Below are 27,445 nucleotides of genomic sequence, written 5' to 3'. Positions count from 1 at the left end.
CAAATAGGTAAATTTCAGCTATGCAGTTAGTGGCTTCCAGTATCTCATATTTTGCAGATCTGGAAAACATGGCTGTTATAAGAAAATGGAATTGAAACTCATGTAATATGGAAGCCTGGAATCATATTGTTGTAGATTTTTACACAGGTTTGATGTGAGCTAACAAGTCTAATACTCTTTTGTTTGTTGTTTTTTCCCGTATATGTGTTTTTCTAGGAACAGCCCAATCAGGCCAACTTTGCCAACATTTGCACTGGGCTAGAGGTCCTAAGTTTCCTATTAACTGTACTGCAGTCTCCAGCTATCCTTAGCAGCTTCAAACCTCTGCAACGAGGAGTAGCAGCTTGTATGACATGTGGAAACACCAAGGTTTTGAGGGCTGTCCACAGTCTACTCTCTCGCTTAATGAGTATATTCCCTACAGAACCAAGTATGTGGTATTTCCCTCCTCCTTTTTCTTTTATCACTGCATAACTTAAGTGGTTTGGGGGAGGGGGGACAGGGAGAGATTTCTGAATATGCTAATCTTCTGTTTTATGTGTTCTGCATTTTATGATCCATTTTAGCTTGCACTTTCAACCTCTGTTAAAAAAAAAAAAAAAAAGTTGCAATAAGTAATCATGTGGAATACATCATTATCCATTGACATAAAAACTTAATAACCTGTGGCAGTCATTACTTTGACTCAAGAAATGCCTGCTATAAATTTAATGTCTTTTGCAATTACCATTTTTCTGCTTTGAAAAATGCTGTTTTTCAGTAGTTGAACATCACTGTTTTACTAAGACAAGAAAGAGAAATTGGGTGTAAAGAGAGGCTTTAGGTAACATGGAACACTTGACAAGGATAAGCACTACTTAGTCATAGCACTACTAAATTAACCGAGACCATCTTATTACTAGGAAAATTTTAGTGAGCATACTGGGGAAGTGATACCCAACACAGAGGCCACAGTGGTTGTATAATAGATACAGGGTTTTTTTTACATGCAAGTACGGAAGGTTCAGAGAGAGCCCCTTGTACTGTTTTAATAACTGTAATATTATAAAACTTATTTGGTTTTTATGTTGTCAACTCTGTCTCAGGTACTTCAAGTGTAGCATCAAAATACGAAGAGCTGGAATGCCTATATGCTGCAGTCGGAAAGGTTATCTATGAAGGACTTACTAATTATGAAAAAGCCACTAATGCTAATCCTTCCCAACTCTTTGGTGAGTTTCTCGTTCTTCTCGGACATGTCTATAAATTGGCTTGCTAATTAGCGTGTTCTCTGTCATTAGGTTTTATTTTATTTTCTGTAAGGGGGTTGATAGCCATGTAGATAGTGTTGTGTGCCGCCCTGGGAAATCTGGATGTAGACATGACCTTGGGAAGAAGGCTGACAGCCTTGAGGAATAAGACTACAGGGCTCATTGCATTCTATCATTCCCAAGCAGCTGGCTTGAAGATAAGTGTTGAAAATGGATACTGGTGGCTGGATAGGTGCCTTAGTTACTAAGGGCACATAGGAAGGAGAAAAGGCATTTAAACTAACAATGATGTAAAGTAAAAGCTATTGGAAATTTCAGCTGGAGCAGCCAAAATCCTCCAGTTACTATTTTTTGGGGCATAAGATCATGGGTGTTTTAAAAAATGAAGTAAATACACGTAAATGTTTTTTGTCCAGTATTTTTCATTTGAATACAAGCACCAGTTTGTTGAAAGCATCAAATGTTAGCTGATTTAAATCACATAAGAGTCTTCTTTAGAACTTGGATTCTGAATAAGTGAAGAATCCCAGATACAGTACACTCTCTTTTCAAAAGGTAACATTTCTGAATGTATTTTTATTAAGCACATTTTTGAAAAGCTGAAACACATTCCTAGTTCACTATTTATTTACACTGATTAAACTACCAGGGAACTAATCTCCCTTTAGTTCTTGTCTGAACGCTTGACTACAACTGAGATATGTTGGAATGATTAGACAGTTTGGCTGGTCATAGCAAGTTTGGCACAGAATTGGTTCTGTCAATAATGCAAACTTGAAATTGCACGAGTTAGAAAAGCTTGCTGCTTTAAATGGCAAATGTCCTTCAGTATCCTAGTTTGTGATCTGTGCAGACAGGTGTAATTTCACTTAGGGAATTGCCTATTTGTCAGGTGTCAGGATGTGCTATACAACACACTAACCAAGAAAGAGACTTTTTATCATTTGTCCAAAGCACACTCCAAGGTTAGATTCTACTGTTTTCCCTGAGTCAGTCCGTATCTTATCGATTATAAAAAAGCGGTCCAGATTCTTAACAGAAGATACCAGAGTATTTGTGAGGGGTGGAAAAGGAGGGACAAAATAAAGTAAAGCTTTCAAAGCAGTCATTCTGTCTGTTAATAAAACACTTAAACTCTAAATATTGTTTTGGGTTATTTGATGAATTATGAAGTTGCAGAAAAGTAGGAAATGGTTGTTACTGCCAGAATAGGGTTTCTAGTCTATCTGTATGCTGTGTGAGGACAGGTGTTGCTATATATCTTGTAAAATCAGCTGCCATACGTGAACACCAACATACTTCAGAGGAGCATCAATCTCTACATTTATATCCAATATATGTGCACAGGCATTGTTAACAAATATACAGTTTGAGGGGGAAAATACATATTTGTTCTAATACAGACACTTAGGAAGCGTCTTTAATACTAAATGACAGCTCCTGCATAGCTCGAGTATGTACCCTTTTAATTACGGTGATTTCTTACCTACTTAGTAACTGATATATGAAACTAATTAATTACATTCTGGGAGGATTACATCTGTATCCAACAAGTATGATGCTTTATTTTCATATTATGGGATTTAAGAACTGACATGTTCCAAGGCATGAAAAAAGCCATTTAACAAGGCAAGAGTCAACTATTAGATATATTTGGGGTATTTCTATTGCAAAACTGAGCTTTTGACTGAGTAGAAAGGAATGCTTTGAGAGAGATAAATAGCAAAATATTGCCATTAATCTTGGTTTGTTAACCTTTTCCATCATGCATCTACATAGATTTCCTGTCTTTGTAACAGGGATAGCTGCATATCCAAGGTAGGACACAACTGTCCAAAAGTAGAGCACTGCGCCTGTCCTTTCATAGGACGAGTACAGAATTATTTAGTTTACTCAAAACAGGGCATGGTGTCCCTAGCCTCTGTTTGCCAGAAGCTGGGAATGGGCAACACGGGATGGATCACTTGATGATGACCTGTTCGGAAGACAGGATACTGGGATAGATGGACCTTTGTTCTGACCCAGTATGGTCATTCTTACGTTCATCTGGTTACCCAAATTATGAATGATGATTTTAGTTGTCTTTAAAGAATTTTTATTTATATCTTAGGTACTTTAATGATTTTGAAGTCTGCATGCAGTAACAATCCAAGCTACATAGACAGACTGATTTCAGTCTTCATGCGATCCCTACAGAAAATGGTCAGGGAACATTTGAATCCACAGACTGCATCAGGAACAGCAGAAGCAACCACAGGTAATAATGCAGGTTAATAAAGATTTTAAGTAATGTAATGCATCCCATCATAATGCAGAGATTTAGAGTGGTTTTAGCTGCTTGTGTATTTAAGGTTGTGAATTCCATAGTGCGTTGAATGATTTGAAAATAATCCAGTAAAAAAGTGAGAAATCTTGTTGAAAGTATCGACTGGAAAAAAATAACATTTTGTGTGTTCTTAATACCTGCTGAACAAAAACTCTAACATAATATTGAGTCAAACATCACTTGGTTAGTAAATGTTTGAAATGCAGTATATTTAAAAATTATTGGGTTCTTCAGGAGTGTAGATTGACAGTTCTCTGCTTTCAGGGACTCTTAAAATAAGAGGTGTAAGCTAATAGTAGTGAAGCAGTTGTTTGTGAAATCCGTTTGCTCCGAGTTGGTGCCCTTGTTATCTTCTTACAATGGTGACTTTATCGGTAGATGGAGTTTTGTCTGTCATCAAATGACCCAAATCATGTGTCAATAAAAAATGTTGCTAAAGAAATACAGTGATATTAAAGAACAAAATATTTCAATTAATGGTGAATTTGCTGAGGAAAATAGTTTGGAAGAAGCACTTCCAATATTAGATTTCTAACTCGCATTCTAATTACACAAAAAAAGAACCTTGTGAATTGAGACTAATCCGTGAGTAACTCATTGCAAATTATTAAATTTGGCAGATAAGCAAGTCAGGAAATTAACAGAATAAGAATACTGCCTCACAAAATATTGTTTTCATTTTGACAAGTTTAGCTTCAATTATTTATACCTCATGATTTATTGGTATACTGTAATATTTGTCAAAGTATTATTAAAATGAGGCCTCACCATCACCTTTCCAACTGAATTATTTTCACATGGACATGACCAAAGGGGAAGGCTCTCCTGAAGAGCACTGTGGGCCATGGTTTTGGGTATGGTACATAGACAGACTGTTTTCAAAGTGATTATAAGGATTTGTATCCATGGTAACATTTTCTGTTGTTGTTATTTTAATAGTTTTCCCTAGAATTTTCCATAAAGTTGCACCCATAAAGAGGCCTTTAACCATGTTATCCTTAATTGCAGGATGGATTGATTTAAATCAAGGCAATTTAAATCACCACATGGAAAGCCTCCATTTAAATAATTGATTTAATCAACTTTTCCACTTGTATTTCAGTTATTTTCTGAAGAATTCTCATTGGTTGATATAACTAGTAAAACATGTTGATTTACAACTAAATAGAACCTTTATTCTAGATTTGGTAAATCTTTTTGCTACCTAGCAAACTATATACATTTATTTAAGCAATTATATAGCTTAGTATTTTCTGATGCTTATTAATTGTACATTTTCAGTAGGTTAGAAAATGTTGAATGATATATTTACTAGATAATTAAGTTTTTTATTCATGATTTGTCATGCTGCATTAGGATGGTAACTGGAATTTAATTAAACACAAAACCACATATAACATTTATTTTTATTAAGCAAAACCTGAAATGTTTTGGATATATAAACTTCTCTTATCAAAACATGTTTCACGTTGACAACTAAATTATAATTAGGCCTTAACATATTTTGTGTTACGTTTATTTTTAAAAATAAACCTTTTAAAATGAAAGCTATTATAGTTTAAATAATAAGTAAAAAAACCCTATTTTTAATTCTTTTATTTAAAAAAATCATTGATTACCCACCCTGCTTAACTGGGTAGGTGGTAGTACTGCTGAAAAGGATCTGGGGGTTATAGTGGATCACAAATTGAATATAATTCAACAATGTGATGAAGTTGCAACAAAAAAAGCTAATATTCTGGGTGTGTTAATTTGAATGTTATATATAAGACACTGCAGGCAATTGTCCTGCTCTCCTCAGCACTGGTGAGGTCTTAGCTGGGTACTGTGTCCATTTCTGGATGCCACAACTTTGGAAAGATGTGGACAACTTGGGGAAAGTCCAGAGGAGATCAACAAAAATGATAAAAGGTTTAGAGAACCTGACCTATGAGGAAAGGTTAAAAAAACTAGACATGTTCAGTCTGGAGAAAAGAAAACTGAGGGGGAACCTGATGAGTCTTCAAATATGTTAAGGGCTGTTACAAAGAGGAGTGTGATCAATTGTTCTCCATGTTCACTGGAAGTAGGACAAAAAGTAATCCACTAAAGCTGCAGCAAGGGAGATTTAGGTTACATATTAGGAAAATCTTTCTAACTAATAAGGATAGTTAAGTACTGGAGCAGACTTCCAAGGGAGATTCTGAAATCCCTGTCATTGGAAGTTTTTAAAGAACAGGTTGGACAAATACCTGTGAGCGATGGTCTAGGTTTACGTGGTCCTACCTCAGCTCAGGGGACTGGACTAGATTAGATTACCTTTTGAGATCATTTCCAGCCCTGTATTTCTGTGATTCTGTGTTTCTTGTGTAATGTGTTCATTAGCTTACCTATCTGTTGCCTGAGAGAAGGGGTGATATTTAGCAGTTATCAGCTTCACAGATTGTTAGCAAAGTTAGAACTCAAAGGTTCTACTGTGCAGTTCACACTGAAACCATTTTTTCTGGCATATGAAATGACTGATTAATAAAATTATGCACTTCTATCCATAGCAGGTACAAGTGAACTGGTAATGCTGAGCTTGGATCTTGTGAAAACTCGTCTTGCTGTGATGAGCATGGAGATGAGGAAAAATTTTATTCAAGCTATTCTAACATCTCTCATTGAAAAATCTTCTGATGCTAAAATTCTTCGTGCAGTGGTAAAAATAGTGGAAGAGTGGGTGAAAAACAATTCTCCAATGGCAGCCAATCAGGTAAATTGAAAAGTTAAATCAGGTGAAAATCCTTATTCCAGTCAAAAACTAATGAAAACCTGTAACTTGCATTTTCTGTTCAGTGTTTGACAAAGGGTTCTGTAAGGACCTAAGTCTGCATATTTTTAAGTGCGATCTATAAGTTGTGAACACTCTGGGCTCCCAAGGAAGAAATGGAGTTAAGAATACTCAGTACATTATAAGCTACATTTTCCCTTTCATGTGAAATAGTGCTTTGGTAAGAGAACTTTTTTTTTTTAAAGCCAAAGGTTCAAGTGTCCAAAAGCCAGTATTATAGAGCCATGTAAAGTTGCTTCAGTTAAAGTAAGATGACCGAATATTTGTAGGTGAAGCTCTATCTTACCAATTATATCACTTTCCATAACATCATGCAGTATCCTTACCTACATCTTATTTCTGAAAGAATTTGGCAGTGAATAAGGTCCAAAATGTTGCGAGTTCAAGCTAAGATCCTGATTCAAGTTTTTAAATTTACAGACTGAAAATTTTAGACTATTGAAAATCTTCTTTCTTTGGTGTGATGAGTACATATTTTTATGCCTGTGGGTGTGTGTGTACTGTGGGGCTTTTCTCATGCAGTGACCCAAAACCTTTTATTTGTATGTACTTCTCAAGGCATAATTGCTGTTGTCTTAAGTGTAGGGGTTTTTCCTGCATTGTTCTTGCCTACGTTTTTTGTGATAGGCGTGTATAGGCTCTTGAGGAGTGTCGTAAGTGGGTGTTGATCATTGTAGCAGAGAGATTCTGCAGGTTTTGCATCTGATGTTCTGGCAGGGTCGGATGCTGCTTTGACTTGGTGTGCCCTGGTGTGTAGGGAGCTTGCTTCTGATGATGAGCTTGGAGAGGTTGCGACGTAGTTTGATGGCCAGAAGTAGGAGTTCAGGAAAGATTTGTTTCAGGATGGGGTCCCCATCAAGTATGCGTTGTACGTGTTTGATATCCCATATGGATTCCAGTGTCGGGTGGTTAGGTGACAACTAGGGGTGTCAGAGTAACAGCCGTGTTAGTCTGTATTCGCAAAAAGAAAAGGAGTACTTGTGGCACCTTAGAGACTAACCAATTTATTTGAGCATGAGCTTTCGTGAGCTACAGCTCACTTCATCAGATGTATACCGTGGCTGCAGTTTCCACGGTATACATCTGATGAAGTGAGCTGTAGCTCACGAAAGCTCATGCTCAAATAAATTGGTTAGTCTCTAAGGTGCCACAAGTACTCCTTTTCTTTTAACTAGGGGTGTGTGGACAGAGCGTTTTTATTTTTGGATTGAAGCATATTATCTCGGGGTATTTGGGTGGCCCTTACAATATGTGCTAACTACTTATGTTAAATAGTCTCTTCCACATTGCATGTTGCTGTGATGCTGGGAGTACCTTTCCCAGACCTGAAGAAGAGCTCTGTGTGGCTTGAAAGCTGATCTCTCCCACCAACAGAAGTTGGTCCAACAAACAATATTGCCTCACCCACCATGTGTCTCTAGTATGGTTCAATGGCAGTGTAGCCAAAAATTTTTTTTACACCTTTCTGGACCACTGGTTGGTCACAGTATTTATAGTCACAAGAATGTCCATACGAGGTCAGACCAGTGGTCCATCTAACCTAGTATCTTGTCTTCCAATAGTGGCTGGTCTCAGATGCTTCAGAAAAAATGAGCAGAACAGGGCAATTTATTGAATGTTCCATGCCCTGTCATCCATTTACAGCTTCTGGTAGTCAGAGGTTTAGGGATACCCAGAGTATATGGTTGCATCCCTGACCATTTTGGCTAATAGCCATTGGTGGACCTTTCCTCCATGAACATATAATTCTTTTTTGAACCCAGTTTCCACAGGTTGACTGCTGGAGTGTTAGTAAGTATTTCCTTATGTTTGATGTAAACCTGTCATTGGGTCACCCCTGGTTCTTGTGTTAGATGAAGGGGTAAGATACGCTTATTCACTTTCTCTACACCATTCATGATTTAGACCTCCATCATATCCCCCCTTAGTCATCTCTTTATTTCCTAATATGAACTGTCCCAACCTTTTTAATCTCTCCTCATGTGGGAGCTGTTCCAAACCCCTAATCATTTTTGTTGCCCTTCTTCCAATTCTAATATGTTTTTGAGATGGGGTGACCAGAACTGCATGCAGTATTCAAGGTGTGGGTGTACCATAGATTTATATAGTGGCACTAGCTATTAAACAATTAAACTTTTATCTTTTTTAATGATTTTAAGCATCCATAGCTTTATTTATTTATCCATAGCATCCATTTATATTTCCAGCATAGTATCTATTCTAGAACTATAAATACTTTAGAGTTTTTGGTTTTTATACTTTTAGAAAGCATGACCTTGTGTAAAGCCATTTTTCAGTAGCGTAGGAGTGAAAAAAATGGTGTAGAGGATGGCTAAAATGTACTTTGAACATGCCATTTCTCCTTGTGTTTTAAGATGAATTGAGAAAATTAATCATGTCTCATTTTAACAGACACCTACTCTCCGGGAGAAGTCCATTTTGCTAGTGAAAATGATGACCTACATTGAAAAGCGTTTTCCAGAAGACCTTGAATTAAATGCCCAGTTCTTAGACCTTGTTAACTATGTCTATAGGTAATTATAGCAATTAATCAAGTATTGCAGCTTATTGGTTCATAATTTGTACCATACATGACCTTTATAACATGCTATCCATCTTTTAGGGCTATAGTAGATTTGTTGTAAAATGCACAATCAGTTTATTTCACTGAGACTGGAGTGAACATATTTACATATTCACATTAGATCTTCAGATACAAAATCTTTTTGCAGCCCTTGCTCCAAGCAAAAAGAAAAGGGGCTGAGCATCTTCATAGTTGATCATGTTGCAGAGATAGAATTGACTGCTAGTGCAGTGTCCCTCCTTTCCCCTTTGTATGAAGCTTTTCTCCTGGAAACTTATTGTAATGCATATTTTTCTAGTTACTAAGGGCTTGGCTACACTTACATTTTATAGCGCTCTGTGTGAAAAATCACCCCCCTGAGCGCACCAAGTCAGAGTGCTTTAAAGTACTTGTGTAAACAGGCTGCGAGAGGTGAATTACCAGGAACACTGGGAGAGCTCTCGCACGACCACGCTTGCACTTCAAAGCACTGCCGCGGGAGCGCTTTGAAGTTTCCAGTGTAGCCATGCTCTTAGATAGCCATACTTGAGTCTTCTAGCCCTGTATAGAAAAGCATTTTACAGTAATTGCCTCACCACAAGATCGTGTGTGCACTTCTAGTAAGTTATAATGGCCACTAAGGAATTTTGTACTTTAAACATATGCCTTGTTTTCAGCCATTCATAGCCAGCTAGCAGAGTAGTAACAATGGTGCAAACCCTTAGTTGTAGACAAAGCAAGCTTCAGTTTGCATCAGTGGAGCTTACCTGGGTATTTCAAGCAGAAATAACCTCCACCAGTGCAAATCAAAGATTGCCTTATCCAAAATAGAAGTGTGCACTTATGCGGCTATGCTCATGACTGAAATCAGGGCTACTTCCCAGTAAAGACAAAGCTTGACACTTAACCAGGAATTTTCTGCGGATTGCAGGGGAGTTTTGTGTCATGTACTAATATATTCTTAAATGTTCTTCTCAAACTTCTGCCCCTGCATGTATGGCACCTGGCTAACAATTATTGTCTATAGTGATTAGCATTGTATACACATGAACTTCTAGTTTGGGTGTGAGATGTTCTAAAAGCAGTTTGCATAACTGCGTGGTGCAGGGGTGATTCCACCACCCAAAATTCCAGCTTGCCCAATCTGGACAATGGATTCATATTGAAACCACTGAAACATTGCATTACTAATTTGAGCCCTATAACATTAAGCTTGTAGGAAGGTTTGTTGGAGAGCTAAGCCAGAGAGATAAATAGTGACTTCCATTGGACATGGTGGGTCTCTTGGCCATTGTGGTATTTGTTCTTGTGATCTGACTCCATGTGAGATGTTCTGAAGGGACTTTTTGATATGTCACAGAAACTTATGCTTTTTTTGGCAGTAGATAAAGCCACACTTGACTCTAGATATTAACATCTTCCAGAAATTGGAAGAACAAAAGAAAATATCCTCCGGCTAAATAAATAGGTTGCGCTTTCACAGGCCTGTGTATTATCAATTGCTTATGTTTTCTTCCTAGGGATGAGAATCTTTCTGGAAGCGAGCTCACTGCTAAACTTGAACCTGCATTCCTTTCGGGGCTGCGTTGTGCTCAGCCGCTCATCCGAGCCAAATTTTTTGAGGTCTTTGACAATTCTATGAAGCGTCGTGTCTATGAACGCCTACTTTATGTAACTTGTTCTCAAAACTGGGAAGCAATGGGAAACCACTTTTGGATTAAGCAATGCATTGAGGTAGGAAAACCATTTTTTATGAGAACCGTGAATGTAATTTTATAAATGATATTTGCTCCTCCTTTCCCTTATGAATGTGTAGCTGTATTGTGTATCTTGAAAAGTGATATAGCCCTGTAAAACTCCACATATCAAGGGTGCCATTTTAGAGGCTCAGAACATTTTAAAATAAGTACTAAGCTTTTAAATATTGGAAAGCTGATGTCTGGGAAATCTCTGCAACCGTGTTCTTGAATCCAGTTGACAGTGACTCCAGTGACTTTTAAAGCTTTAAGGCTTCAGTTTATCTGAGAAAAGCCTAGTCAGTACTCAGATTTTCTTTAAGCAAAAAATGACTTGCAAACAAAAAATGACTGGAGGAGGAATCTTTTTGGCAGATTGAATCCGAAAAGACAGATCAGAATGGAGTGTCAGAACTGTTGCTGAGAGAGATTTTAAAGGGGGATCACTGTGGTGTGAAACCTGGTTTCTGATCACTTTATCTAAAACAAAACATAACTAAATCACCAATTTCTTTGAAATGACCTGTATTTCAAAATTTGAGTATAAAATAACCAAGCACAAAGCAGTCGTTTTATTAACTTCTTCATCATCTGAGAAAAATCAGAGCAGCTTTCAGTGTGACAAGGAACAGGAGGAATCTTCTACATCTCTATTTAGGTAAGCCATGTATTTTAGTGGAAAATTGTATGTATTATGTAGATTTAGACACTAATTAAAAAAAATTCCATGAAAATATGATGCTTAAATGCAGAAGACTCCTGTTCCCTATGTGTCCTTATGGGGTCTCTAATCTTACTGTCCTAACGTATGGCAATACATTTCCTGTTGGAGCTATAATCAAATGGCAACCCCAAAGGCACAATGACCTACCACATATCAGTGACAGAAGGTGATTAGCTGAAGATGGAAGTACACTTTGTTCTCTGAATATGTGTGGCATGAACAGCAGGACTTCAAGCTTCTCCCCTATTGATAAACCTCAGCTCTGACCAAAAGGGGAACATCTAGCAAAGACAAGATACTCCATGCCCATTCAATCTTTGGCCCTTCTGATACTGCCAGCAGAGGTGCGGATTAATGGCCAAATGTCCATGTCCTAGACTCTCACTATCCAGTTTTCTCCAACTGCTCGGCAACTTCAGTTGCCATCTTAACTTCCTTATTGACCCTTTTGTGCTTGAACATATACAGCAGAGAATGTAATTGCATTTCCTTTCTGTTGTTCTGTTCAGTCTAAATCTTTGTTCTTTTAAGATGTGTTTGAATTTGTTCCTATTTCAGAAACACAGGGAGAGTGAGGGATATGTCAAACACAACAATGGTTTTTAATAAAAAAATTTAAGAAACTAGTTGGTCCTTGACTTCTGCGCATGAACCAGTTGGTAGAAATAATTGTTCTGATGAAAAGTAGATAAAATTCTGACTCATTCAGGCCAGCCTGACATCCAAACTCAATTACTAAAGGGAAGTTCAAGCTGCTGAACGTTGTCCTCCCGCCATTCACGGTGGATTTGAGAAGGACAGAGTCCTCTTATGACTAGGAAAAAAGGTGTAATAAAAAATAAATCAAGGGCATGTGTGCTTAAATACATCACACACACACTGGGTTAAAATCTTTGCCTTGTTTTTTAATTTCTTAGCTCCTGTTGGCAGTGTGTGAAAGAAATACTACAATTGGCACAAGCTGTCAGGGAGCCATGCTTCCATCTATCACTAATGTAATCAACCTTGCTGACAGTCACGATCGGGCAGCATTTGCTATGGTAACCCATGTCAAACAAGAGCCTCGAGAAAGAGAAAACAGCGAATCCAAAGAAGAGGTAACATTTTATTTTTATTTTACAGGAGATGATGATGTCTCACCAAGCACAGTTTATGGGACACATCCTCATGCTAGTCTGAATTGCTATACACGTGTGTAAAGTAATGTGCAGTGACACCTAGTGTAAACGAATAATGAAGTTAAGTAGATGTAGTTGTAATTCAATTTGAAACAATGGTTTACTACCATTGGACTTACTAGCTCTGTGAACCCATGTTAATTCATCTTTTTTTTTTAATCTTCCATCTATTCTAGATGACTGCTTTGGCCCTTTCTTTCTCCCTTAACAGTGGAAATTAAATTTTCAAGTCCTAAAAAAAATGACAATAATAGGTAACAAGGGCTGAAATAATGAGTAGAACACTTTTTTTTTTATATTTGTACAGAAATGGAGCGGTGATAATTACTTACTTGAAAGTATCAGCATTCTAATTGGCCTTACTTTTGTGTAGGATGTGGAGATTGACATTGAATTGGCTCCAGGAGATCAGACGAGTACGCCTAAAACCAAAGAACTTTCTGAGAAAGACATAGGCAACCAACTGCACATGTTGACCAACAGGCATGACAAGTTCCTTGACTCTCTTCGAGAAGTGAAGGTTGGTATAAGTTATTGGTCGTATAGCATGAAAACCATTGCTGCAGTATTGAAATCCCCAAACTGTGATGCGCACAAATGAATTCTTTTTTGTTTCTTTGGTTCCACTGTTCATTTTATTTATGCTAATACTGTATATTTCATAAGTCTTTTGAAAACTAGAGCCTACTAACTTTTACATTTGGCTTTCTCCTGGTCCTCTCCCCCAGCATCTAACTCCATTCTATACCTATGCCATCATATTTCTCTCCTCCATTTGGAAGAAAAAGCATAGTCTTCGCTTTGCCCAAGTTCTGAAAACAATAGGGCTCAGAGATTCAAGAGGTGTAATCTCTGCAGCCTGTTTTACCTGGTCCTGTCCCACCGCTAATACACCTCTACCCCGATGTAACGCGGTCCTCTGGAACCAAAAAATCTTACCATCTTATAGGTGAGACCGCGTTATATCAGGGTAGGGAGAGGAATCACTCCTCGCCCCAGCTCACCTCCGCTCTGCCTCCACCTCTCCCCCTGAGCGTGCCGCTGCCACTCTGCTCCCCCCCCAACCCCCTCAGCTGATTGACGCTGGAAGCCTGGAAGGAAGGAAGGAAGTGGAGGTCGCTCAGGGGAGGAGGCGGAGCGAAGGTGAGTTGGGGAAGGGAGCGGTTCTTCTGCGCCCCCGGTTACTTGCTGCGGCCCTCCCTGCGCCCCCGCCGCCCCAGCTTACCTCCGCCTCCTCCCCTGAGTGCTCCACCACCGCTCCACTTCTCCACCCTACCTGTCTCCCTCCCAGGCTTGCCATGCCAAACAGCCGACTCGTGGCACGCCTGGGAGGGAGGGGGAGAAGCGGAGCAACGGCACGCTCGTGGGAGGAGGCAGAGGTGAGCTGGGGCGGGGGAGGGGCTCAGCAAGTGGGCGGGGGGCGCAGAGGAACTGCTTGTGGTAACATGAATTCGGATATAATGAGGTAAAGCAGCCTTGCTCCCCGGAGCGCTGCTTTACCGCATTATATCCAGATTCACGTTATGTTGGGGTAGAGGTGTATATTTTATGTCACTTTCCTGGCTGCCACTGCTGCTCCTGTGGTACTTGTGGTGCTGATTGCTTTGGCCACCTCAACAGTCTTGAGCTTTTGCAAGCAATAATAAGGGCCTAATTTTTCTCCAAAACCCTGAGGTTAAGCAAGCTTGAGTGAGTGTCTTCATTAAGGAATAAAGTGAGAACTGCTTAGTTCTACTGACAATTTGAAAAGTTGCTAATTGTATTTCCAGTTACTTTTGTTAGTGGAAATTATGTACTATCATGCTGGTACTCAGTCTGAAGGGCCACATGTGGGTAAACACAGGGCATCTGGAAAACCCTGCCTTTGAGTGGGTGAAATCAGGTGATTTGGGCTCCTAACCTCAGTACACATCAATAAAGGTTTTGCCTGATACACCTATTGCATTTAGAATTGAACTAAATATCTGTTGCATTTAGATAAGAAAACTAGTGCCATGAAAACACAAGAAAGGATTAAATCAATTAGTAAAGCGTGGTAACAGATTATAAACAGCACTGTCTTTTAATAATTCATAAGAAGCTAATTGTTAGATGAGCGCTATTTTGTGGTACTCTGATCATATCAGTAGATCTAGCCAATTAGCCCGCTTGTTTTGTCTTACCACCAAATAGAGAGCAATCCCATTGGTCACCCTTTTCTCTTCTCTTCCATGAGAGCTTCTTGCTTTTTTATTTGTAGCTGTTATAGTCATGAGTTGTTGTTTTAATAAACATTGGAATATGATTACATTTATTTCACAATAGTTTTCTCTTTCCACCAAAGGGAAATTTTGAAAAATTGTATTGGTTATGGAACACTTGGTAAAGCAAGTAATGTAACTGCTTGCACACATCTTGGGGAAGCTTAGCTGCTGGACTGTATTATACAGTAACTCTTTCATGGTGCAAATTCATTGAAAGGTCTTTTTTTTTTTTTTCGTTTGCATCCCTAATTGTTTCTCTATTTCTAGACTGGAGCGTTATTAAGTGCCTTTGTTCAGTTGTGTCATATCTCTACACCATTAGCAGAGAAGACTTGGATCCAGCTTTTCTCCCGACTGTGGAAAATTTTATCTGATAGACAGCAGCATGTGAGAATCATTTTTGTGTCTTTTTGGTAGTAGCTGGTGTTTCAGTAGATTGTAATTTTCTGCCATAATTACTTGTTCCCTCACTTTAAAAAAATCCATTTCTAGTGTTTCCTCCAGCTATATGTCTTAATACTGGTTGCTTTTGAAAGAAATTGGTCTCTTCAGATTTCAAAGGGAATTAATCTTTTCATGTTTTAACTACTATATGAAAATTCCCTGATCTGTATATCATTAGTAAGACTTTAAATATGTCCTAAGCGTTGGAATCGTCTGAATGAAATAGTCACTGTTTCTGTTGTTTAATTCCAGGCTCTTGCAGGTGAAATAAGCCCTTTCTTATGCAGTGGTAGCCACCAAGTGCAGCGAGACTGCCAACCGAGTGCACTAAATTGTTTTGTGGAAGCAATGTCACAGTGTGTTCCTCCCATTCCCATCAGGCCCTGTGTGCTTAAGTACTTGGGTAAAACTCACAACCTATGGTTCCGTTCCACATTGATGCTGGAACATCAAGCCTTTGAAAAAGGATTGAGTCTTCAGATTAAACCTAAGCAGACAACAGAATTTTATGAGCAGGAAAGCATAACCCCTCCTCAACAGGTAAGGAATAACATTAATTCACTTATGATAGCCTACTAAAGGCAGAGAAGACCTAGGGTGACCATAACCAGCTGACATAAAAAGTTAAACATGAAAGTATCTGTCCAAACTGAGTGCTAAAGTGTGTAGCTATCATGTTAATTACCATAAAAAGACCTAATATGACAAGCCAGGTCAACAGGTGAGCAAGTTTTGCGAGCAGTTGAATTATAATATGGTGCATTGTTAATTTTTTTATATATCAGGTGATAACAGACCACTTACTTCCTGGGTTTTTAAAGAGTGATTATACAGTGGAGAGCTATACATAAAATTAAAAAATATCATATTTAGAACTTAATTGTTGTTTTCACGTCTTTCTTTCTTACAGTATGTTGTGTGGTGTTTTTATCATACACTTTACTTTAAAATACGCCAACTAACATGCTTTAATGTGTAAGGCATTTACTTAATAAAAAATTGATCACAAAAATCCAGCAACGTTTTGACCTTAGAAGAATGTGCTTGGTTATTTGCTGTGTTTTTTTTTTTTAGGAAATACTGGATTCCCTAGCTGAGCTGTACTCTCTGTTACAAGAGGAGGATATGTGGGCTGGACTATGGCAAAAGCGCTGTAAATTTCCAGAGACAGCAACTGCTATTGCTTATGAACAACATGGCTTTTTTGAACAGGTAGTATTTGCACAATACAAGTACATTGTTAAACTTTGCTTTATATAGATTAACTATCAGGTATAAGCATACTAAAAGCCCACAAAATGTGTACTTTATTATTAATAAGAACAAATAGAAAATTCATTTGAGTTGAGGATAATGTCTCAAATAAAACTTCTTCTGTTTGAAGTATTAGTTTAAGACTCCATGGTACCTTGATAAGATATGTTTGAATATAGCTAAAATTAGTTTCTTGCAGTACATCATTAATTTGACTAAGAAGCATAAAATTGTAAATAGGAAAATAAGTTAACGCTCCTAATCTCCTAATTTATTATAGGACCTAATAATAGAGGTATTTAAAGAGTGTTTTTAAATCATGTATGTGTCTTCAAAAAACATCTTAATGACATGCAATCAGATATATGTTTAGAGCAGATATAAAACTAAAATGAAGTGCATTTTATTTTATTTTATTTTATTTTATTTTATTTTTTTAAGGCACAAGAAACATACGAAAAAGCAATGGAAAAAGCCAAAAAGGAACATGAACGAAATAATGCCTCCCCTGCTATCTTCCCTGAGTATCAACTCTGGGAAGACCATTGGATTCGGTAAGATTTTAAAATTGGAGCAGAACGATGTTACAAAGCAATACAAAAGACTTATTCTAGTAGTTTAAAACATCGGTTACTAAAGTAAACTAAGCCCAGCACATTTAAGATACAGAGCAATTTAGGGGAATAAAATATTATACTGCTACTCCTTTAACAGACTTCAGAACTGCTATACATAAATCATTGCAAAAGTATTAATTTGCTGTTTGTGGAAACAGACTTCACATGGAATTTATTTTTCCATTTAATATTGAGGTCTGGGTCACATGAAAGTGCAGTTTCCCCCTCTTCATACACTTCTATATTATGGTTGGTTTTGTTGCTGTTTGTTTTTAATCCTGCAGTCTATTTACAGCCATTGCAATGCCTTCTAAGCATTTTTCAAACATACACGAATGCAGATGGTCTCCTGATATGAAATGCTTAAAGTCACTTTTAAGTAAGTCTTGCTAACACCGTGTTTTCATTTTCGTAGCTGCTCAAAAGAGTTGAACCAGTGGGAACCTTTGACAGAGTATGGCCAGTCAAAGGGCCATATAAATCCCTATCTGGTACTCGAATGTGCATGGAGAGTCTCAAACTGGACTGCTATGAAGGAGGCACTGGTGCAGGTGAATATTTTTCTTTGAGAATGTGCAGAGAGAATGTGTTATTTCATTGTTCATTGTGCTGATTTGTGTTTCTTCAAAATCAGCATTACAACTGATTTCACAGAAGCAGTAAACCCCTCTTAGGGGATTTTCTTCTATGTAGTACATAGCTGGGTATTTTAGCAACCAGAGCATATTGTTTCAACAGAGCAACTTGGGTCTGTCTTTTTACTTTTTCCCCATCTTTGCTACCCTGTTATGAAATATCAATTCTGAATCATAAGGAAGCTTTGTAATCACCAGAGTGCGTGAAGGTTGGGACATGGTGTCAAAATATTAAAAAGCACCTAGTGGCTGACTGGTGAACATGCTGGTGCCAGTAGTGATTTATAGGGAAGCTTGCAAAAGCATTTACAGTGCTGCATAAAAAACATATTGGGGGGGGGGTGGAAATCCTAAACATCAAACCAAAACTTGTGGGTTTGTGTGGTATGGGGATAAATTAAACCTAAAAATAGGTGTAAGATGGTAGGGGCAAGATAGGGATGGGGAAAATAGATTTTGTTTATCTCTTTATGGTTGGTTGTTCCAGGAAACAAGGGATGGTGATGTGAAAATCAAACTGTTGTACCATCTATGGATGGATAGATTGTAACTAAACTCCCAGTTTTTAAATGGAAAAGCCCTCTGTCTGCAGTGTTAATGTAAATTTAGATGCTATGATTTTCATAGAATCATAGAATATCAGGGTTGGAAGGGACCTCAGGAGGTCATCTAGTCCAACCCCCTGCTCAAAGCAGGACCAATCCCCAATTAAATCATCCCAGCCAGGGCTTTGTCAAGCCTGACCTTAAAAACTTCTAAGGAAGGAGATTCTACTACCTCCCTAGGTAATGCATTCCAGTGTTTCACCACCCTCCTAATGAAAAAGTTTTTCCTAATATCCAACCTAAACCTCCCCCACTGCAACTTGAGACCATTACTCCTTGTCCTGTTCTCTTCTACCACTGGGAATAGTCTAGAACCATCCTCTCTGGAACCACCTCTCAGGTAGTTGAAAGCAGCTATCAAATCCCCCCTCATTCTTCTCTTCTGCAGACTAAACAATCCCAGTTCCCTCAGCCTCTCCTCATAAGTCATGTATTCCAGACCCCTAATCATTTTTGTTGCCCTTCGCCGGACTCTCTCCAATTTATCCACATCCTTCTTGCAGTGTGGGGCCCAAAACTGGACACAGTACTCCAGATGAGGCCTCACCAATGTCAAATAGAGGGGGACGATCACGTCCCTCGATCTGCTCGCTATGCCCCAACTTATGCATCCCAAAATGCCATTGGCCTTCTTGGCAACAAGGGCACACTGCTGACTCATATCCAGCTTCTCGTCCACTGTCACCCCTAGGTCCTTTTCCGCAGAACAGAATTTAACAGAATTTTAAGTGATAGAGGATGAGAACACATGGCCCTTTCCTTCAGAGTCTTATAATAAACATTACTGCTTCCACAACCATCTACTGTGTATAGTTTTGCAAGGCTGTTAGGGTGTGCAAAGGCTGAGATTGACACCTACATAGGAAAACCTGCATACACCAGGAAACTGTCTGGATAAATTTTGGTTTCCCTTAATCGACCCTTTGTAGGGAGGGGGATGCTTGTTTCCATTTGTTCTGATATTCCAGGATTGCAAGGGACATAGTTAAATTCCAGGATATCCAGAGAGGGCTGGAGTTTTTTTCATAGAAGTCCAGTGCCTGCCTTCATTCTGCTAAAATATGAGATTGTGGAAGGGAAAATGAGATCATGGAAAGTAAGCATCCCCTGGTTTTACCTGGACTTGTCTCCTTCCCACAGCTGTGGCGCTCGAGCCCTGTGGAATTGTGGTGCAAGGTTTTTGGGTGATTTGGGGAAATGGGGTGCATGCCACAGAACTGCAGTATTTTTTCCCTCATCCAGATCCACCCTGTTAAGCTTGCAGCAGTAGAATTGAAAAGCAACCTCAGGGCATAATGCTGAAAACCTAAAACTTGATCTATTTTAATGTAGACCACATTATTTCAAATAAAACTACATTAATTATTAGTAATGCACAAGCTACTTCAACAAAAGAAACATCCCTCTGCCTCCGTTTGTCATTAATATGCTGATAGGTAGGATTGGCAGACTAGTGCTAGGTCTATGAAAGAGAGAATGGAGTAAGCCACACATGAAATTTTATTTGCTAGGTTTAAATACAGAATGCCTGAGATTTGGAGTGTACTTGCTGTTGTCATAGCTCTTGATAATGCCAGCAGATATTATTTTAGTGAAACAAGTATTGCAAACTGGGGCTGCAGGCTGTTTATATGCTGTGATTGACACATGGCAATTACATGCTTGGCAAATACCTGTTCTAATTTTTCTTCAATTTTATTGCTCTGCTCTGCAATGCCATAATAGTATATTTGTTTTGCTTTCAGAAGGGATATTTATACTGTGTGACCTATTGGAGGAGGACTGTTTCCCACGTTAATGTTCTTCCACTTTCTGTTTAAATTATAAAAGACCTCTGAAGTAACTGTTGGGTTTCTCCTTTTATTTGGCCTTTTTTTGAGTCTACTTAATTTTATTTCAAAATGAGTCTCAAATAACAGCAAATCCACTCAACTTTAAACTTTAAAACTACATTTTAAATAACCATATTATTGGCAGGGCTGCTAGCACCACCTATTATTAAGGTTGCCCGACACTTCCCATTATAAGACCCTGTTTTCAGTTGTTTATTACTTTGCCAATCTTTAACCATTTAGGGTATAATTTTCCATGCTGGGTGTCTGCCTCAGGGTGATTTTTAATTTCCTCCTAAAAAGGTTCAGCTGTTTCTGAGACCAGGGCTAGGGGGAAAAAAAGAAATATTGTTTTGCCTGTGTTGAACTTTTAAGACATCTTCTTTGAAATGCTCTAGTATCCCCATACTTCAGAAGAGGGACTTCAGATTTGGTGGGGGGGGGGTGCCCTTTGTGTCAGGGATGTGCCTTTTTTCAGCCTTGTAAAAATCCCTCCAAATGTGGCCAAGTTTATATTACAGTTTGCATGTGCTTCGTAGAGACTTGCTAGTGCATTACAGTTAAAATATCTGAAGATTCCATGCTCACTGAATATGCCCCAACCTCTCCCAGCTCCTAGCCCTGGCCAGACTGCACGTGTGCCATGCCCAGATGGTGACTAAGCTACTTCAGCCTAGGGCTCCAGGAATGAAGATGATTGTCCCTCTAATGCAGTGATACCCAGACTGAGGCTCGCAAGCTGCAAGTGGCTCTTAAATGGGTCTTCTGCAGCTCTGTGCAGCACATATTAAGAGTGTGTGATTTAATTATTAACCAATCAGGAAGCGTTTACTATGTTAACCAGTTGTAGTTGATAAAATTATTATTTATTATTTTATTTTTATATATAAGACTTTTTTGGGTAATGTTGATTGCTAATTTGGCTCCTGAACCAGTGAGGTCTGAATATCGCTGCTCTCATCTACTCCGGGCTGGAGTGGGGTGGGCACTGGAACTGAGACCAGGGAGCCTATCCTGTGCTCTCAGTGAACCCCCTGCTGGCACCCAGACAGCATGAAGGAGAAAGCCATCTGATTCAAATGCAGAGGGGACAAAAGCCAGACCAAGTGGGGTGTCAAAGAAGTATATATTAGCACAAGGAGTCTGGTGAGACTGGGACTGGATGGGCATGGAGGATAGGACTATGAGTCATGGGTGGATGAGGAAGATGGGAAATGTCATAGGGGGAGAGTGGGAGCAGTTGGTTGGGGAAGGTAATGAGATTTGAATGAGGAGCTGTGGGGATAGGGGGAAGACCTTGGACTGGCTGGACAAAGACTGTGACTACGAACCAGTGTGGTGGGGAATGGGTGGATGGGCAACTGATCAGGCAAGGAGCTAGGGTATTGGGGGAGAACTTGGACTGGCTAAGCAAAGAGACTGGGACAAGGAGCCAGGCATTAGGGGAGAGACTGAGTTTTGATGAGAGGTCTGGGGAGCTGGTGAGAGGAGAGAGAGAATGGATGAGGAGCTTGGAAGGGTGAACTGGACTGGCTGGGCAAGGAGACTGGAGGCAAGGAGTGGAGGTGGGAAGGGGGTAATAGTTGCGTGGGGAAATAGCAGAATGTCTGAACAATTTTTTTTCAGATTTTTTTAAATCATTCCTATCCGGAGACTTGTAGTTTTGTCCTGGAAGCAATTATCACCAATTGACAAACTTCTAGTAATAGGAACCTGGGGTAGAAAGCGTGGTATGACTTTGTCAAGTTAGTATTACTGATCTGAGCTACTGTAATGAGCTCATCTTATACCTTTCGGATGTCACTGCAGATAAGCTTCAAATTGTCTGATGTGCCAAGATTTTTAAATCAAACAAATCTTCAGGCTGCAGGTTCAAAATGTGTTTAATGCATTGGAGATAACAGGTTTCGAATCAGCTCTTGTAGTTTAATGTGAGGCTTATTTTAAATATGTGACCTTTAGAAGCCTATAGTGCCATATATACTACCTCCTCCCCTCAGATTTTCTAAATTCATTAAGTGGCACAGATACTGTGTTTCTTTATTTGAGATGAGGAACCGGGTATGTAAGGAGAGTGCATTGGTCTTAGTTTTCACTTAGTAATTTGTAAAATGTATGGTTTGTAGCTGCCTACTATTGACCTTCCTGATTCATTAGAGTTCATTATTGTGTTCTGGTTATAATTTATTCTGCTGAACAACATGCACTTGAAGACCACTTAACCTTCCTCTTGTCCTTTTCTAGGTTCCACTCAAGAGATTATGTGGTCTTTGCTATCCATATGCTTGATTAATGAATACTTTGTAAAGTTTTGACTGTTGTAGAGCAGTCAAAAGGCAGGAGGAATGTTGTATATAGCAAACCTATTGAAAGAAGTGTTGTTTTTTCAAGGCATTCAGAAGTCAGCAATATAGAGATTTTGACCGATTTTATACAACTAAATGGCTACTAGACTTTTTTTTTTTAAAAAGTGACTCCTCTGTGAAGACATAGTGCAAAAGTAGTTAGATACTTTCACTTGAGACAAAACTTTGAGGAATTTTTAAACACTCTTTGTGTCCTAATATAAAAACTGAAGTACGTTGAAGCATGTACAAGAAATCACCCTTATTAGGCAACCTCTGGTCTTAAAGCTACATCCCTAAGGCTCCTAGTATATGCTAAATGCCACCTTTTATTACAAGTCCATCTGTGTTATGCAACAGATGGATGGAGTTCCTTGTAAGGTTACTTAAAAATTTCAGCGTATACAGACTTAGACCACCTGGAAAGAATTACAGAATTGATGTGGCTACACAAGTACATTTTTCTGGTATAGTTGTACACATGCATTTCTGTAATACTTATTGAATCCTTTTTACTTTGAATTTGAAATACTGTTCACATATTTTATAAAATAAGTTGAAAGTCTTTTCTTTTTGAGAAAAAGAATTCTGTAATGCTAAGCAGATTTGTTTCGCTTAAGACTTTGCTGGTATGGGACATTAAGCCAGATGTTGTACCCAGATCATCAGGGTGAGAAGCTAGTGCATTAAGTCATGAATAGAAAGGAGTTTGCTGGTCTACATCGCACACAGTCACTATATAGTGTGACTTGATTGTTTCTCTTTGCATAAGAGACCGGACAGGAATAGCAGATGTTATTGCATTTCAAGATTCAGTGGCGTTGGGAGAGTCCCATGAAGAAGCTTGCACAGCACCTTCTTATACCATATATGGATTTAGAAAAACAATTAGTCCCTCACTTCCATAAATAGAGACAAGGTGCGTGAGGTAATATCTTTTATTGGGCTAACTTCTGATAGTGAGAGAGAGAGAGACAAGCTTTCAAGCTTGGACAAGAAGACCTGTGCGTAAGCTTGTCTCTCTCACCAACAGAAGTTAGTCCAATAAAAGATATTACTTCACCCGCCTTGTCTCCATTATCTTGGGACAAACACTATTACAACAACACTGCATACTTACATAAATACTAATTCTGAAAAATCTTCTGTTTCTGAACCCAGCACACGCTAACTAGAAACTATTTACTATCTGCAAATAGTTCATGCACGTAGTGACTTTATTTCTCTAAAAGTCCAAATATTTGCAAAAGGTGAAGCTGTTTCTTCAAGTTGCTGAATATCCTTAACTCCAGTTAACTTCAGTATCTTGCAGGAGCAGTGTCCTGTATCCCAAATCCCTCCTTCATGGTGACTATTTATTCTTGGATGATAAATACACTACATTATATGTTTCTTAATATATACAAAATCTATCTGAATTCTACATCAATTTTTGGGAAAAAATACAGTTTCTCAAGGTTTTCTTAGTGTAGAACACCTGTTAATTCTTCAATAATTCTTTTTCCTCACTCAGCCGTAGAAAAGGGAGATGCAAAATTGAGCTTGTCAGGCTGCATCGGTGTGAGAAATTGAAATTTCTGGTGTTAACATTACTGATGACTAGAATTGAATATTTGGCTTAAATAGCAGTTTTGTCACTTAGTGATAAACAGTTATCTGTCCAAAAAGAGCAAATTATGGGTGTTCAACATAAATTAAAATTACATATTTGTTTTTTATTGCTATTTTTAAATCAATAATGTATTCTGCCCTATTCAAGTATGCACAAATTCTTGAATAATTACACAGAACTTCTAAGAACACTTTTGAGGTAAGCTTTCTACAGCTACAAAATAACAAAAATGTTGTACAGTAGATTTTAAGCCTTGAGTTGTAGCTGAGTGAATTGATCATGTCTGACAGGTTCTACTTCTGATGGCTTTCAGTTTAAGTAGAAGTGACAACCACCAGCAACTGCAGATATGTTTTAGCTGGAGTTGTGTGAATGAGATATTTTCAGTAATGGGGCATTTACTAATGGACTAAAGAGAACATACTGAAGCTATAAATTGAGTTTTTGTGGCTTTAGACAGATCCATGTAATAGTGTCAGGAAACGTATTCATAAATAGCTGGATGTGAAAAAATAATTACTTGTCTGCTGATAGACTTACTGGTTTCATTTTATTGATACTCTTTTATGCTGATGTTTCTGAATCTGACTTTGAAGAGCTTATATTAATGTATTATTTTATGCAATTTCACTCTTGATCCATAGGGAGCGATCAGAAAAGATGGCAGCTATATATCAGTTTTCCTAAATCTTTGTGAAACCGTTTTAATAATCTACCTATTAAAGTTGAGGTATTAAAATAACAAGTGGCCCTTGATATAGGACCCAAGACTCATTTCCATTTGCTCACATTGCCGTTGTGTTTAATGATCCAGCGTATCATGTAATAAAAAAAAAGATGATTTTCATTCTATAAGTGTAGGGTTGCTACCTGACGGTTTCTCTTTACAAGCTCAGTCTTAAAAGCTAGTTGAAGATAAACTGAATCAACATTTAAAGTAATTGATACATTACTTTAGCAAATGAAAGTGATTCCTTTGATATTTTTAAGCTAATGAAAATAGAACAAAGCTTATGTAGCTGGAATTTCTATGCAGTACATGAATACAAAGGGAGCTGCACTGGGAGTATTGAGTGTTCAAGGTATACAGAATCAGGCCTTTACTCTCTGCTCTGAATGCTAATGGGTGTTTGCAAATATTTGTGAGCTAATTTAAATGTACACTCTTTAGTCAGATCTTCTCAAATGTGTGCAGTAATCAACCTTTCAGTGCATTTGTTGCAAAACATTTACATACTATGTAAATTGTGCTTTGATTCTTCTAGATGTCCTATTTCTGCCACTTCTGTGTCTCGGGAAGTCTCTGAAAATAGTTTAATATTTATTCCTCGGTCATTTTAAGTAACAGTCACTTTTTGACTGAGTCCCTGTATGCAGATACTGTTTTGACATAAACGTATAATTTAGTGCTAAATCATTTTAAAAAATTGTCAACTACTTATTGTCCTAAAAACGTAATGATGTACAGGACCAGCTAGGCAGTCTAGTATCTGTGCAATATGTTGACATGTAAGGTCAATTTATGTTGCTGATAAGACATGAATATCAACAGGCGAACAGAAAATCCCACAGATTAGAGATTTTAGTTTCAGGAAATACTATTTAAAGCATTCTCTTTCAGAAACTGTAATTTCTAGAAATTAGTCAATTAAAAAAAACACTAAGTCATATGTCCATTTAAGGTTTCTTTTTGCTTTCAGATTTTCTTGTGTTTATGCAAAAGAGGTGTTTCGTAGCTAATTTTCTGTTTTACTATTAGGTGGAGCTGAGTTGTCCAAAAGAGATGGCATGGAAAGTCAACATGTACAGAGGATATCTAGCCATCTGCCATCCTGAGGAACAGCAGCTTAACTTCATTGAGCGCTTGGTAGAAATGGCCAGCAGTTTAGCCATTCGAGAATGGCGAAGGCTCCCTCATGTAGTGTCACATGTTCACACTCCCCTTCTGCAGGTGAGATTAAGAACATAAGAACAGCCATACTGGGTCAGACCCATGGTACATCTAGCCCAGTAGTCTGTCTTCTGACAGTGGCCAATTCCAAGTGCTTCAGAGGGAATGAATAGAACATGTAATCATTGAGTGATCCATCCCCTGTCCTCTATTTCCAGTTTCTGGCAGTTAGAGGCTAGGGACACGAGGAGCCAGGAGTTGCATCCCTGACCATATTGGCTAATATCCATTGATGGACCTGCTCTCCATGAACATATCTAATACTTTTTTGAACCTGGGTGAGGTTTTTGCCTTCACAACATCTCCCTGGCAACAAGTTCCATAGGTTGACTGTGCATTGTGTGAAGAAGTACTTTTGTTTGTTTTTTCATTGGGTGACCCTGGTTCTTGTGTTATATGAAGGAGTAAATACATACTTCGTTATTCACTTTCTCCACACCATTCATATTTTATAGACCTGAATTATATCTCCCTCCCCGCTCCCTCTCCCCCCGTTTGTAGTCTCTTCTCCAAATTGATCGGTCCCAGGCTTTTTACTCCCTCTTTATATGGAAACTGTTCCTTCTTCAAGTAGTGTCCCTGTGGGTGCTTCACTGTAGGTGTTTGCGTCCCTACACTTCTGATTGGAGAAGTTTGGTAGCAGTGTCTGTTAAGCCCGCACACATGCTGTCTCTCTTTGTGCTGTGCCTCAAGGAGGCTAGCCAAGGCATGTGGGCTAACAGTCCTCAGTTCCTTCTGAACCGCCCCGGCTAGAGACGGAGCCCTTAGTTGTCCATTATTGGATCATTAACTCTACTTTTCAGTTGTTAATCTTTAGCTTTTAGAAACCCTTAGCCTTTTGTTGACTTTTATTTGGCCGTCTTAAAAACCAAACAAACAAAAAAAAACTGCAACAAAATGAAGAAAGAAAACACTTTGTTCTTCTGTCAACCTCTGGTGGAGGGAGACCCCTGGACAAGAGTATGACCAGCTCTCCAGGTTTCAAGAAATGTCACACTTGCAGTGAGGTGATCCTGGTCCTGGACAAGCACTCCCAGTGCATTGTTATGTGGGCCGCATCCACACAATATATATAATAGAGCTGGAAGGGACCTTGAAAGGTCAGAGTCCAGTCCCCTGCTTTCACAGCAGGACCAAGTACTGTCCCTTATTTTTGCCCCAGATCCCTAAATGGTCCCCTCAAGAGTTGAACTCACAACCCTAGGTTTAGCAGGCCAGTGGTCAAACCACTGAGCTATCCGTCCCCCATGTATTACCTGTATGGCCCTCAGGGCTGCAGGTATGTGCTGATTACCTAGGTGTTAGGAGAGCTCTTGCA

At 38.7% G+C, this 27,445-nt stretch overlaps 1 protein-coding gene across 6 annotated transcripts in view; it reads left to right on the top strand.

Annotated features, from left to right (window-relative positions):
• TRRAP (transformation/transcription domain associated protein) overlaps nucleotides 1-27,445 on the top strand; it is a 154,257-nt gene that overhangs the window by 67,826 nt on the left and 58,986 nt on the right. For all 6 annotated transcript variants that reach the window (XM_077829206.1, XM_077829205.1, XM_077829202.1 and 3 more), the window contains 14 exons: nucleotides 217-430; nucleotides 1,086-1,211; nucleotides 3,361-3,507; nucleotides 6,108-6,310; nucleotides 8,801-8,922; nucleotides 10,472-10,685; nucleotides 12,329-12,508; nucleotides 12,963-13,109; nucleotides 15,100-15,219; nucleotides 15,529-15,816; nucleotides 16,351-16,488; nucleotides 16,972-17,084; nucleotides 17,563-17,698; nucleotides 25,936-26,127. In XM_077829206.1, the coding sequence (XP_077685332.1) occupies nucleotides 217-430; nucleotides 1,086-1,211; nucleotides 3,361-3,507; nucleotides 6,108-6,310; nucleotides 8,801-8,922; nucleotides 10,472-10,685; nucleotides 12,329-12,508; nucleotides 12,963-13,109; nucleotides 15,100-15,219; nucleotides 15,529-15,816; nucleotides 16,351-16,488; nucleotides 16,972-17,084; nucleotides 17,563-17,698; nucleotides 25,936-26,127 (2,340 nt within the window). The remainder of the gene's footprint in view (nucleotides 1-216; nucleotides 431-1,085; nucleotides 1,212-3,360; nucleotides 3,508-6,107; nucleotides 6,311-8,800; nucleotides 8,923-10,471; nucleotides 10,686-12,328; nucleotides 12,509-12,962; nucleotides 13,110-15,099; nucleotides 15,220-15,528; nucleotides 15,817-16,350; nucleotides 16,489-16,971; nucleotides 17,085-17,562; nucleotides 17,699-25,935; nucleotides 26,128-27,445) is intronic.

Source organism: Eretmochelys imbricata, chromosome 10 (assembly GCF_965152235.1).
Source record: "Eretmochelys imbricata isolate rEreImb1 chromosome 10, rEreImb1.hap1, whole genome shotgun sequence".
In the NCBI taxonomy this organism is placed as follows: domain Eukaryota; kingdom Metazoa; phylum Chordata; order Testudines; family Cheloniidae; genus Eretmochelys; species Eretmochelys imbricata.
Note: the sequence above shows the minus strand (reverse complement) of the source record. Positions and strands in the feature narration are given on the sequence as shown.